This window comes from Notolepis coatsorum (genome assembly GCF_963971535.1).
Source record: "Notolepis coatsorum genome assembly, chromosome: 2".
Classification (NCBI taxonomy): domain Eukaryota; kingdom Metazoa; phylum Chordata; class Actinopteri; order Aulopiformes; family Paralepididae; genus Notolepis; species Notolepis coatsorum.
In genome coordinates this window covers 210,775,202-210,790,293 of record NC_140166.1, presented here as the reverse complement: position 1 = coordinate 210,790,293, position 15,092 = coordinate 210,775,202, and the positions used below count along the sequence as shown (strand labels likewise).

Below are 15,092 nucleotides of genomic sequence, written 5' to 3'. Positions count from 1 at the left end.
CGTCACATAGCTGGCCTTTTTCTGAAAACCCAAGCACATATTGTTCCATAGCATACGCCTTCAGTTGATCGTGACAAATCCTCTCTTACCTTGACGATTAAAAAGCCTCCATAATTTAGTAAATAAAGCTGTAGCCACTAGCCAGCCGGCTAGCATTGATGCTATTCAAAATGCTATCCACATTAGCTAAATAGCTAACCAACTAAATACAGACAACGTTTGCTAGTCGAAATGACTGGACACACACAGGGACAAGTTAAACATCAATCAACAGGTAGTTTGAGCCGCAGTCTCTCTCTCTCTCTCTCTCTCTCTCTCTCTCTCTCTCTCTCTCTCTCTCTCCACTCCCGAAGTACGTTGTGCCTTGTGTCTCTGGAAAAGTAGGTCAGCACAAAACCGGACGGCACAACAACACTAGTGTTGTCCTTCTCTTCTTCTGTTTTTATTGGCGGTAGGTAGGCGCAGGTAGGTGCAAACTGCGCATGCTCCATTCTTCTTCTCTGCTTTTGGTGTTTTTTTGCATTTCAGCGGTTCAGTGTTCTCATTAGGACGCACTCGTTTCTTTTAAACAATTTAGTGTGGTTACGGAAAACTTTTTTTAAATGAAAACGAAAACAGACCAAAATCGTTTTAGTGTGGACATGGCCTTAGACTCAGACTGTTATACTAAGTGTCTCACTCTGAAATCCCACGAGGGGCGAGTTGTAGCAGGAAGCGTACAGTCAGAGACTGAGTTGGTGAGGAAGATTTGTTTGTATTGTTGCTGGAATACAGAAACGCATCGAGTTATCTAAAAGATATAGCACAATGGTTTGTGTTTTTGCGCATATCTGTGAGCCACACTTCGCACAGTTTTCATAGACTACCTTTGTTGGATAGGGACACGCTGAAAGCTACAAATGGATGAAAACACTTGTCCTGCGCCTTGAAGACCATCGGGTCTGTCGTGATCATTTTAACCCTGATGACTACTGCCAGTCGTCCTAGACCAAAGCAGCTTTTCATAAAGAAAAACGCTGTTCCAAGAGTGGAGACACCTGCTGCAGGCAGAGTGGAGGTAAAGTTATTAGCTAAAGGTATTGTGTTGACCTGGGATGATAGAACAGAGACCTGCTGCAGACAGAGTGGAGGTAATGCTATTAGCTAAAGTTATTGTGTCGACCTGGCATCAGTACACAGGAAAACTTTGGCAAGATAACGGCCAAAAACAATCACTCAATAAGCCAGTAGTACAAATATCAACTGAGTCATGATTGATTATAAAATATCTATATAGATTTATTCTTTTGTAAACATCATAAAAAAACGCTCCTGGCCGCAGATAGTGAAATGGATGAACAGAGACCGGAAGAAGCGTAAACACAAAGGTCTCTCTCTGTTGGGATCCTCTATATAATGTTGTCAGACACGTATTATAACTGTCTGAGTCCGTCAGTGGCAACAAAACCTTCCTTTAGTGGATGTACTTTGACGTGCATGTTTGTCCATTGTGATTACATAGCAGCTGAAGACAGAGACTCCCATCCAATCTTTCGCCGTCGACTAAAGACGCACTTCTTCAACCATTATCTGAAATGAAAAAATCCTAATATACTAACCTACACTGTAGCACTCAACACTTTGATGAACATTGTTACTCAGCTGATAAGAGTTGTGCCCTTCCTGATGACTTGTCGTACAGAACTTGTAAGTCGCTTTGGATAAAACCCTAGACGACCCTACTGACCTGGATGGACTTGGACCATGTATGTGTTTGTGAATGTTTTGTTGTTGTTATTTCAAAAGCACGGTGGATTAATAGATGTGTAATGGTTGTGTTTTGAGTGTCTGGTTAATGTAGTCAGTCATTGCCCAGTATTGTCATCTGACAATGGAAATCACAGCCCTCAGCAGGAACAAACTCTTACTTGGCAGGAAACATTATTTGGCTTATGTTGTTGTGTTGTGTGCCAATTCAACACTATGAGGTTGCCAACACTGGGTAATCTTTTGACGATAATACTAATGAATGACCTTTCAAAATGTGTGAATTGAAAAACAACTAATGTAAAAAAATAAATTAAATATAAAACTTTGTATTTTAGATTGTATTTTGCCACTCTTATCACCAACTGATATAACACAAATGTGATTCTACTGTACCTATACCCAGTGTGTTTAAGGGCGCGTTCACACCTACCCTGTTTGGTCCACTTTAAGTGGACCAGGGTCCCTTTAGATCGATAGTCCGTTTGGTTTGTACAGGTATGAACGCAAACCGAACTATAATGAGGACCAAACAACCGAACCATGGTCCTCTTGAAAAGTTGGGACTCGGTTAGTTTCAATCGAACTATAGTACCTAATCCAGGAAGCAAAGTAGCCTACTCCTCTCTAGACTGGCGCCGCACGCGGACAGTCTCTCTCTTCCTCCCTCTCTCTCTCTCCTCTCTAGACGCAGTCTCTCTCTTCCTCTCTCTCTATAGACTCGCGCCGCGCGCACCCCCCAACTTTCTCCTGCGTGAGGACATTCGCGGACATTCTCTCAGATAAAGAAAAAAAAAGCGTGCATACTTTTTGGGTAATTTCATAATAGCAGCGTGGACCAGCTCTGTAACAACAACGCATCTCGAGCTGCTCCTATGCAGCTGTCTAGTAGTTGACAGCTTACGCAGGAAGGAAAGGTCTCTCTCTCTCTCTCTCTCTCTCTCTCTCTCTCTCTCTCTCTCTCTCTCTTTCTCTCTCTTTCTCTCTCTCTCTCTCTCTCTCTCTCTCTCTCTCTCTCTCTCTCTCTCTCTCTCTCTCTCTCTACTCTCTAGTCGACTAGCGCCGTGCTCATAATAGTATCTCTCTCATTACGCTGCCGGCAACTGATTACGTTTGTGAGTGCTATAGTCCAATAGATGCGACAGCATGTCCTTTGTTTACAAATTAGATCCGCACCAAACAGGGTAGTGTGAACGCAGACCAAAATCAAACAATGTATCATTTTCACATTTGGTCCACCAGAAAGTCCGGACTATCCACGGAAAGTCCGGACTATCCCTGGACTTTCAGATGTGAACACACCCTAAATTTGCTGTTCTTGGCTGTTGTAAACACTGGTGTCTGGTAGGACATTCCTGTTGTAAAGGCCACTTTAAATTAGAATAACAGGAACAGTGTATTGCACTACCAAAGCTACCTAGCATGTCCTATATGCTCTGTAAATAACTATGTACAGATACCGAGATGTCACACCATGTTACCTGTTACCTGGTTATTGCACAATGTTGTTTTTTATTGGATTCTATTATATGTTGTAACACTGTATTGCACATCGTTGCGGGCAAGACCACCCGCATTTCATTGTATACTTGTATGCTGTGACAATTAAAACTCTTGACTTGACTTGACTTGACTTGTAAACACTGGTGTCTGGTAGGACATTCCTGTTGTAGACACTGGTGTCTGGTAGGACATTCCTGTTGTAGACACTGGTATCTGGTAGGACATTCCTGTTGTAGACACTGGTGTCTGGTAGGACATTCCTGTTGTAGACACTGGTATCTGGTAGGACATTCCTGTTGTAGACACTGGTGTCTGGTAGGACATTCCTGTTGTAGACACTGGTGTCTGGTAGGACATTCCTGTTGTAGACACTGGTGTCTGGTAGGACATTCCTGTTGTAGACACTGGTGTCTGGTAGGACATTCTCAGGAAAATCATGGATTGATCATGGACGAGAGGAGAGAGGATGAGATGAGGAGGATAGGAATGATGTGTGTGTGTGTGTGTGTGTGTGTGTGTGTGTGTGTGTGTGTGTGTGTGTGTGTCTGTGTGTGTGTGTGTGTGCGTGTGTGTGTGTCTGTGTGTGTCTGTGTGTGTGTCTGTGTGTGTGTGTGTGTGTGTGCATGCAGGCTTGCGTGTGTTTTGTGTGGTAAGTTGTGTGGAAACACTTCAGAGGTCGTCTGATGAGCTTGTGAAGCGTGTTGAAATGCTGCCATCACACAGCTGCCACACCAACTGGACGGACGGACGGACACACACACACACACACACAACACACACACACACACACACTCACACTCAAGCACTGGCGCCGAACATTTTAATGGTTTGGAATTGGTTTGGTATATTGACATTAGAAGGTTTCATTTTTATTTTTTTTATTATTACTGTTTATTAGGGGTGTAACGGTATGTGTATTCATCCCACGACTTCTCGGTACGGACGTCACGGTTCGGTACATCCAGCCATACAACGAACACGTCTCCTACCACTAGGTGAAACTAGGGTTGCACAGTCTTAACACAGAAGGTCATTCATTTAACGTTGAATATCAAGCTTGTATTGCCACATTTAGATGATAAATAAAACGTTGAAGCTTGTAAAAGGCATGATGATATGCCGACATAACAAAGTAACCGCACACTCTGCACTGGGCTGTTTCTCCCCTCCTCCCCTCCCCTTACTACAGGTGTTCCTGAAACTAAACCATGAATGAATGATATGTTTGTAACACAGCAGGGTCAGTACACAAGGCTGAAAATGTTCATAGTTTTCTTGTTCGCCTAATAATGTTAACCAATGGAAAGACACACACACACACACCCACCAACGTCTTCCGCGCTACTTTCCCTTCACAGCTGATCCGAGAGAGAAAAAACCCTGCAAACGTACTTTTGCTGATCTGGACTGATCCTCTGAGCTCCTCTCCAGTCGAGCTGCAGTGTTTAAATCCAAAATATTGATAAATCCTCTGCCATTGTTGTGTAACATGGCATCTGTTCTCTAGAGTCTTTCTCTGCTTCACGTGAAGTAAAATCTACTCTAGAAGTGAAACTGAAAGTATACACCGGTGGGGGCACTAGGCAATTAATTTACCCAAGTGGATTCCTGAACACAGAATGACACCGTTATAACTGACTGATTACCGCGGCAAGCCTAGGTGGAACTAAGTATAACTTAATAATTTTTTTTAATATTTAATAATTATAATAATTATAATAATTATATAATAATCATTATAAATATTTTCCCTGTTGTACTGAACTCGTACCGAACCGTGACCCCAAAACCGAGGTACGTACCGAACCGTGGCTTGTGTACCGTTACACCCTACTCAGCCTACTGTTTATACAACAGGTAGGTCCGACCACGCATTGTGATTGGTCGAGAGCGTTCTAAACAGTGAGGGCTAGATCCACAAAGAATGGATTGCACGGTGCTAATTGCACCCTTACTTACAATTCATTATGAATAGAAAATGAGCGTCCCTGATGTAAACAAGACGAAAGTCTTTCTCTGGTCTGCATCCCCCAATTGTGTGTATTGAGCCGTACTGTATTGTACCCATTCTGCAATCTGTTAATACAATTTTCATTAACGCACAGTGATTGAATGAAAATTGTATTAACAGATTGCAGAATGGGTACAATACAGTACGGCTCAATACACACAATTGTTAAGGGGATGCAGACCAGAGAAAGACTTTCGTCTTGTTTACATCAGGGTCCCCCATTTTCAATTCATAATGAATTGTAAGTAAGGGTGCAATTAGCACCGTGCAATCCATTCTTTGTGGATCTAGCCCTGAGTATATTCATGATACACTCACAGTTAAACTACCATGAATAGACCACTGCGCTGGCTTTAGAATGTTGTAGAAAGTTTCAACTGCCATTCATCAAACGGAAACTGTGTCAACATGACCTACTCCGCGGGCAAAGTAACGTTTGATTTAACATACCCGTTAACTCTTAGAGGGCGCCAGGACCGTAGACGGTTGTGATAGCACTATAGTTATATTTTCAAATCATAATATCATAACACAGAGGCTGAGAGACTCACTTTCTTTGCTGCTGGTAAACCATCGGCGTACGAATTGGAAGCGCCGTCGCGTGTCATTCTAACCCTTCCAGAAGCTTTGTGGTCCGGTCTTGAACTTCCCATAAATGTGTCTCCATACATCCATTTAGTTAGATCCAGCACTGAATGTATCTTGTGATTATTATACATTTTAGACGACGACAACAACTGTTTGCCGTTAGCTATTTCCTGGTTGATTCCGGACATGATGGCACACAAATGCCAGGCTGCTCAGTCAATAGACAATTCGTTGTATTAGTGTGAACGTATACTTTTGTCCAGTGCTTGCCATAAACGAGTAGATAGATAAAGAGGAACTGTCCAAGGTTCTGATCCCCCAAGGTGCTAATACTAATACGTCATTAGTTTGCGTTGCCAAGCTTGTTGATAGCATTTTAAATTCCATAGCAACGAGACATCTTTAGGAACTATTTTTCTACGCCAAGTTCCCTGAAATCGATATAAAAGACCCTCGAATTTTATTCATCCTATATTTTTCCGACGGTGCAACCTGCTGTATAAAAGCAATAATACACGAGAAGCCGTGGTATGTCATGAATATTGCCACGGCTGTGATGCCTGCAGGCGCATCACAGGCGTGGCAATATTTATGACAGACCACGGCTTCTTGTGTATTATTGCTTAAGTGTAGATCACTTGGGTCAATGCTTGACTGTTCATTGTAAGCCTGAACAACGTCACACGCGTCTTTAACCTGAACAACGTTACACATGTTAGTCTATCAGGACGTACAATAAGAAACATTACATTCTTATCAACAGCAACAACAGCAATCCCTTTTTGGTAACATTAGAACAGATATGGAGTGCGGTCGTGAACGTAGCTCACCTCATGGTGCGCAGGTCCCAGCCTCGTATGGCCGTGTCATTAGCCGTGGCCAGTTGGCTACAGTTGTGGTGGGGACTCCACTTGCCTGAGGTGAACTTGAGTTGACCTTTGCCCTCCAGGGTGGCAACGCTGGAGATCTGGGAAGGAGAGGGTTAATGTCATTAGTGTTTTCACGTCTGGCCCTGATTAATTATATTACTTTTCAACACCTTGTTCCTTCAATGAGTATTCCTTTCTGGTTTGTTTATGTATTTCAGCTCAGAAAAGTGCTGAACAGCATGGTCTCCACTACTCCATGTTAGCAGATAACCACCATCTAATGGTGCTGAACAGCATGGTCTATTAGGGCTGACCTTCGGATTTCTTTTTGGCATTCGAAGCTTCGGGGCAGAGAAAATAAAAGTTTTATGTTGTGGGACTTGTACAGCACTTTGTTCAACTTTGTCAGTGCTGTAAAGTTTAAACCTTTTTAAATCTTAGACAAACGAAACACTTTGCTTTCATGAAATATTGTAAGCCATCATTTGAGGGTTTATAAAAGCAGCACAATGAACACAAATCTGTCAGTGCCGAGTCCGACCTCATCTTAAATAACAAACAGCATTGCTTGTTGTAGTTAACAAAGAGAGGCAGAGTTGATTTTGATTAAAAAAAATATTTATATATTCGAATTTTATTTTCCCATTTGAATCCCATGCCCATCGAACGAAGCTTCGAAGTATTTAAGACAGCCCTATGGTCTATACTACTCCATGTTAGCTGATAACCACCATCTAATCGTGCTGAACAGCATGGTCTCCACTACTGCACCTGATTGGATAGATTACATGGTTTCAAGTTTCAAGTTTCAAGTTTCTTTAATAGTTGTCATACAGAAGTACAGAATACTTTTATACAAAATGCTTCTTACTGTTACGCTCCAGAGACTGTGCTAGACAAGATAAGTATCAAATAACATAGTATAGCATGTAAATTAGAAGTAGAAAATGAGGTCACAGTGTTCAGTATAGACATATGAACAATGTTCGATGCAGAATAGACGTAACTGGGTTACCATATAATATACAATACTATGCAGTGTACTAATATACAATACTATATAGTGCAAAGCAGAAATGGGATGAGGTACAATTTAGGTACAATTTACAGTAAGGTGTACGAGTTGTAGTGCAAATCCTTTATCAATAAATATAAAGTGTGGGGAGTGGGTGCTACAGTGTGTTTGTTTAAAGTGAGTGTGTGCGTGTGGATGTGTGTGCTATGTGCGTTTGATGGTTGTTGTGTAGTGTTCATTGTTCGTTGTGCTCTATTTCTAGTAACGTTGGGTCTGAAAAGCAATAGAGAGAACAACCCTGTCAATCAGGCTTGTGAAGTAATTTGATTAGAGGAAAAAAAGCTATTGTAACTGTAAACCATTACAGTTTTCTTGTTCATACTAATTTATGGCGATATGTGATTCATGGGGCCAATTTTGCACTCCCAGAACTGTTGGCTCTATAATGTTCCCATGGCTCGTACAGAACTGGGAAAAACAGCGTTCTCCCATCATGCACCGTGGGCATGGAATAATCAGCAGGAAGAGCTGAATAGAGTGGATCTGGATGATTTTAAAAGTCTTATACAAGATCCTGTAACGGAGGAGTGTACACGTCCTTGCGATGAATAGTCTCTGTGTGTTGTTTTATGTACTGTTGACTGTTGCGTTGTTAGTAATTATTGTGTAGGCCTACTGCTGCTACCTTGGCCAGGTCTTCAATCTCAATGAGACTACCTGGATAAATAAAGGTTACATTTTATGTTCAGTTGCTATCGCTATTAGCTCTATCTTTAATTTTTCAAAATGTACAGTTGCTATTGCATGCACTCATCTGTGTTCCACTACACACATGAGTGCATGCTTACCAACTGTCCGTCTGCAACACTACTATCACCAACATCTAAGAAGGGAGATCCCCCCTTGAATGGCCCTTCTAAGGTTTCTCTCCTCCACACTGCCTGTGGAGCTTTTTTCCCTATTGTTAGGTTTTAGTGAGTTTTTCCTTACCTTCGCGTGGGGTATGTCTGGGAGTGCTTGCATTCTTTCATTTATTTGCATCCATCTAAAAATGTTTGCACCTTATGGTGTTCTTGTTCTGTTCTTGACTTATTGTTATGTTTTCTTCTTGACTTGTTTAAAGAAGATCTGTACGGCCCATGGGGACATTAACGTGTGTTGTCGGGCCCTATAAATAAATTTGATTTGATTTGATTTGATTTGATTTTATTAATTCAAGTACATTTAAATGTAAATGTTAGAAAATCAACAGATGAATGCACAGATGAATTGATCAAATAATCTTTGGGTGAATAAGTTACTTAAATAGTTACTAGTAGCAGCTCTAGATTCCATGTAGAAATCTCATTCGTGGTTCCAACATGGATCGGTTCGTGTGTGCGTGTGTGCGTGCGTGTGTGCGTGCGTGTGTGTGTGTGTGTGCATGTGTGTGTGCGTGTGTGCGTGTGTGTGTGTGTGTGTGTGTGTGTTCTGAACGCATGGCAGGATATGAGTACTATTGACAGGCCTGTATGTGGCGAGGCCTCCCCCCGGAGCTGCAGGCCTCTACAGCAGCATCTCTCCTGCCCCCCCGCAGCTCAGTCCATGTCAGGACCGGCGACCGCTACCTCACCTTGGCCCCACGCTGGGGCTCCACACCTCCCGCATCACTCACTGTTCTGTATGGATCCACACCTCCCGCCTCACTCACTGTTCTGTATGGATCCACACCTCCTGCATCACTCACTGTTCTGTATGGATCCACACCTCCCGCATCACTCACTGTTCTGTATGGATCCACACCTCCCGCCTCACTCACTGTTCTGTATGGATCCACACCTCCTGCATCACTCACTGTTCTGTATGGATCCACACCTCCCGCCTCACTCACTGTTCTGTATGGATCCACACCTCCTGCCTCACTCACTGTTCTGTATGGATCAGCGGCTCAAACCAGGCGTGGGGGAATTTTTTTGTTTGGTTGACCAAACAAGCCTAAATAGACTCAAATCGTAGTGTTTTAAACATGTCTAGGTTTTCGAATGAAAGACATTTTAGTAGAAGCTAAATCAAATTAATTGAAAATATTTTGGTGGGATTTCAAATTAGAAATATTTTAGCAGTAGCCTATACATTTAATACATTTCCAATCAGAAATAATTTAGCTAGATGGGGAATCCGTTTTCTTTTCCAGTTTTTTCCAAATATTATAATTGTTTGCTGTTTTGAGATCCAATGTTGGGATTGTTAGCCAAAGTGAAGTGATATCAGGCCCCGTTTAGACGGAAACGCTAGCAGGTGAATCCGCAAAAATATTTTTTCGGATGTGCCTTTCGTTTATACGGAAACGGCGTTTTTACGGGGTGAAACCGCAAAAAAGTGAGACTACCTTCCAGGGTGGAATTCCTAGAAACGCAAAAGCTTTGCGCTCTCGTCTAAACTGTTAAAACGTATAAATCTGATAAAACGATGACGAAAGGGTTGTCACGGCTCTGGTCGCGCGTACCGCTTACGTCACAGGTAGCAGGTATGCGCCAGTAGCCGAGACGTAAACAAAGCAAGTATGTCTGACTTATATCAACGGAGATCACCTGAAGGCTACATTGGCAGTACTTTTAACCCTTTCACTGCCACACGACAGAAGGTTACCCCTTTACTATCACACAACCGGCTGTCGTGTGGCAGTGAAAGGGTTAAATACACAAGAATCTGTCCCGCGCCGTGAGTGGACCCACTGTCTGTGAGTGACTCTGCTTTGGTGCAATCACATTCCCCATCCACAGTCTGCGAATCAGAGGCAGAGTAGGGCGGGTCTTCACAGCACGTCATGTGACATATGCGCCAATCGTGTGACAGCGGGTCTCCGTCGTTACAGCGTCGTCTGCACGGAGAATTTCACCCCAAAACGCTCGTCTAAACGTAAAATTAAAAGTGAAACCGCAAGATGACTTTTGCGGTTTCTGTTCACAAAACGCTCGTCTAAACGGGGCCTCAGTTCATATCACTGGTTCACATCCACAGCAACTGTTTTTTTTTTATCCACTTTTTCTTCTGTTTTTCTCAGATTTTCTCCCATCCCAATTTAGTCGTCATGCCAATTCCCCCCTCCCCTTCCTGGTCGTTGCTCGCATGTGCCCCCCACTGGTCGGTCTAGGGAGTCCTGAAGTCTATCAGATGCTTCCTCCGTCACATAGGAGACGGCCAGCAACCTCTTTTCACCTGCCAGCGCGGACTCTCATTGGTGAAGTGTAACGCGTGGGAGGTCACACTACCTTCAACATATCCCTCCCTCGCTGTGCAGGCGCCCTGACCGACCTGTAGGAGTCGCTGTTTACAACGACCAGAACACCACCCCAACGGCTTCCCTCCGTTCAGTATGACGGCCGGCCAAGCCGGAGGCAACGCTGACAGCCGGATTCGATACCGGTGTCTCTTGCGTTGGTGACGAGCGCTTAGACCGCTGCGCCACCCAGCCGCCTATCCACAGCAATTGTTATAATTGATTCATCACATGCTAGCACAGGTTAAGCCAATGATTCTCCCGTCAACCCATCTTACTGCTCCCACGCATTTGTTTACATTGGACAGCTTCCTCTCCTTTCAATAGTGCTTCTAGCTGCTCAGATGACCTCAGCTGACCTCAGCAACATGGTGTGGAAGTGGCGCCAGCCTGACCCTCCATACATACTTGTTTTCCATTCAATGTCTAAGTGTGTTTAGTGTTTAGTTGTCTAAAATATATTCTATACGGTCAAGTCTGTTATCAATAAAACTCCCAACCCAATCATGGCTTAAATGTGTTTCATACCATGGCTTAAACATGTTTCATACCATGGCTTAAATGTGTTTCATATTCATACCACGGCTTAAATGTGTTTCATACCATGGCTTAAATGTGTTTCATATTCATACCACGGCTTAAACATGTTTCATACCACGGCTTAAATGTGTTTCATACCATGGCTTAAACATGTTTCATACCATGGCTTAAATGTGTTTCATACCATGGCTTAAACATGTTTCATACCATGGCTTAAACATGTTTCATACCATGGCTTAAATGTGTTTCATATTCATACCATGGCTTAAATGTGTTTCATATTCATACCACGGCTTAAATGTGTTTCATACCATGGCTTAAACATGTTTCATACCATGGCTTAAATGTGTTTCATACCATGGCTTAAACATGTTTCATACCATGGCTTAAATGTGTTTCATATTCATACCATGGCTTAAATGTGTTTCATACCATGGCTTAAACATGTTTCATACCATGGCTTAAATGTGTTTCATACCATGGCTTAAACATGTTTCATACCATGGCTTAAATGTGTTTCATATTCATACCACGGCTTAAATGTGTTTCATACCATGGCTTAAACATGTTTCATACCATGGCTTAAATGTGTTTCATACCATGGCTTAAATGTGTTTCATACCATGGCTTAAACATGTTTCATACCATGGCTTAAATGTGTTTCATACCATGGCTTAAACATGTTTCATACCATGGCTTAAATGTGTTTCATACCATGGCTTAAACATGTTTCATACCATGGCTTAAACATGTTTCATACCATGGCTTAAACATGTTTCATAACATGGCTTAAACATGTTTCATACCATGGCTTAAATGTGTTTCATACCATGGCTTAAACATGTTTCATACCATGGCTTAAACATGTTTCATACCATGGCTTAAACATGTTTCATAACATGGCTTAAACATGTTTCATACCATGTCTTAAATGTGTTTCATACCATGGCTTAAACATGTTTCATACCATGGCTTAAACATGTTTCATACCATGGCTTAAACATGTTTCATACCATGGCTTAAACATGTTTCATACCATGGCTTAAACATGTTTCATACCATGGCTTAAATGTGTTTCATACCATGGCTTAAACATGTTTCATACCATGGCTTAAACATGTTTCATACCATGGCTTAAATGTGTTTCATACCATGGCTTAAATGTGTTTCATACCATGGCTTAAACATGTTTCATACCATGGCTTAAATGTGTTTCATACCATGGCTTAAACATGTTTCATACCATGGCTTAAACATGTTTCATACCATGGCTTAAACATGTTTCATACCATGGCTTAAACATGTTTCATACCATGGCTTAAATGTGTTTCATACCATGGCTTAAACGTGTTTCATACCATGGCTTAAACATGTTTCATACCATGGCTTAAACATGTTTCATACCACGGCTTAAATGTGTTTCATACCATGGCTTAAACATGTTTCATACCATGGCTTAAATGTGTTTCATAGCATGGCTTAAATGTGTTTCATACCATGGCTTAAATGTGTTTCATACCATGGCTTAAACATGTTTCATACCATGGCTTAAATGTGTTTCATACCATGGCTTAAATGTGTTTCATACCATGGCTTAAATGTGTTTCATACCATGGCTTAAATGTGTTTCATACCATGGCTTAAACATGTTTCATACCATGGCTTAAACATGTTTCATACCATGGCTTAAACATGTTTCATACCATGGCTTAAACATGTTTCATACCATGGCTTAAACGTGTTTCATACCATGGCTTAAATGTGTGGCAACTAAAATAAATGTGTGCAAGATTATATCTCACAAGCTGACAGTTCAATGACCAATAACACTTAAGTTCAATGTCAATTTTGTCATAATATACAGATTTCAGAATACTTATGGAAGAGCCCAATAGAAACAGCATAGTTAACCCTCAGGAATAAACTTAACATCCCAGATTCTCTTTTATTATTATTATTAATATTATTATAAGAAAAACAAATATATTCTGTTACCGTCTAAAATTCTAAATACTGTGATAAAAGATCAGATAAGATAAGATATTCCTTTATTGGTCCCCTTTGGGAAATATACAGTATATTTTAGACCATACCACCCACCCCTACACTGTATGAAACAAAGTTATTATTACACTGGATATAAACCTCCACTCAACCATTTTTTTTTTTTTTTTTTTTATCCTTTATTTATCCAGGAATGTCCCATTGAGATACAAGATCTCTTCTTCCAGGGAGTCCTGACCAACACAGCACACAACAAGTTTCAACATAAAACAGGGCATTAAACAAAAAACATACAATTCAAATATAAATACAGAGGGTCATTTGTGCAGTGGCAAGGAGCATAATCACATCAACAATAGCATCAGGTAAAACAGTTACATGTTTCATGAAGGGCTAATCGTAGCATACCTTTAAAAGCATTTACAGTAGGAAGTGCCTGTAGACAAAGTTTCACTTGCAGCGTATTCCATAAAAAGGGAGCATAGTGGGAGAATGCAGCTTTACCAAGCTCTGACTGCATCAAAGGAACATTTAACAGCATCCCATTTGCTGCTCGTCTGGTATTAAAAAAGCAAGTATAAAAGGACAGAAGTCTGGAGATATATAAGGGCAGCTTACCTAGCAATTACTTAAGGATAAAAATCAACATGTGTGATTGTCTTCTTTGGTACAGAGAGGACCATCCTAATGACTGATACAAAGTGCAGTGGTGGGTGCGAGAGCCTGCACCCGTTACAAAACGTATGGCAGTATGGTACGCAGAATCCAGCTTTTTAAGCAGGGAGGAAGGAGCATGCATATAGATCACATCGCCATAGTCTAATACAGGCAGAAAGGAACTCTGCACAATTCTCTTTCTGGCTTCAGACGGGAAACATTTCTTTAACCGGAAGAAAAAGTCCGTTTAGGTCTAAGTTTTCTCAGTAGGTTCCCAATATGAACATCAAAGGCCATCTTTTCATCAATCCATATGCCCAGATATTTATAGGATGCTACTTTGTCAATGAGCCGTTTATGGCTCATTCACCATAATAGCCCAAATATGATATGCCACACGGCCAGCTGGTTCTGTAGTTCCCACTTGAGCTGAGCCTGTTTATAGGCCAATCAAAGCTGCTCTGTAACGCTGCTCTCTCTCCACAGCAGGGCTAGATAAAAACAGACAACTGTTGAGAATAGGGAGATGAGACTGAACATGTATCCATACCGAGCAAACAGTGGGTGGTGTGTGTGTGTGTGTGTGGTGTGTGTGTGTGTGTGTGTGTGTGTGTGTGTGTGTGTGGTGTGTGTGTGTGTGTGTGTGTGTGTGTGTGTGTGTGTGTGTGGGTGTGTGTGTGTGTAGACTATAGGAGGAGGTTATAGGAGTCCTTATGAATTATTTTTAAATAGTCTCCATGAGCAACAATGAATCTATAAACAATTTGAAATGATTCAGATTCATTACTTTCTCTCTCTCTCTCTCTCCTCTCTCTCTCTCTCTCTCTCTCTCTCTCTCTCTCTCTCCTCTCTCTCTCTCTCTCTCTCTCTCTTCTCCTCTTTCCCTTCCCTACTTTCTTT

General features: G+C 41.7%; 1 protein-coding gene across 1 annotated transcript in view; it reads right to left on the bottom strand.

Annotated features, from left to right (window-relative positions):
- The window catches only part of eipr1 (EARP complex and GARP complex interacting protein 1), a 110,382-nt gene that overhangs the window by 37,465 nt on the left and 57,825 nt on the right, over positions 1–15,092 (bottom strand). Inside the window, exon 3 of the mRNA XM_084307999.1 lies at positions 6,679–6,815. Coding sequence (XP_084164125.1) covers positions 6,679–6,815 — 137 coding nt within the window. The remainder of the gene's footprint in view (positions 1–6,678; positions 6,816–15,092) is intronic.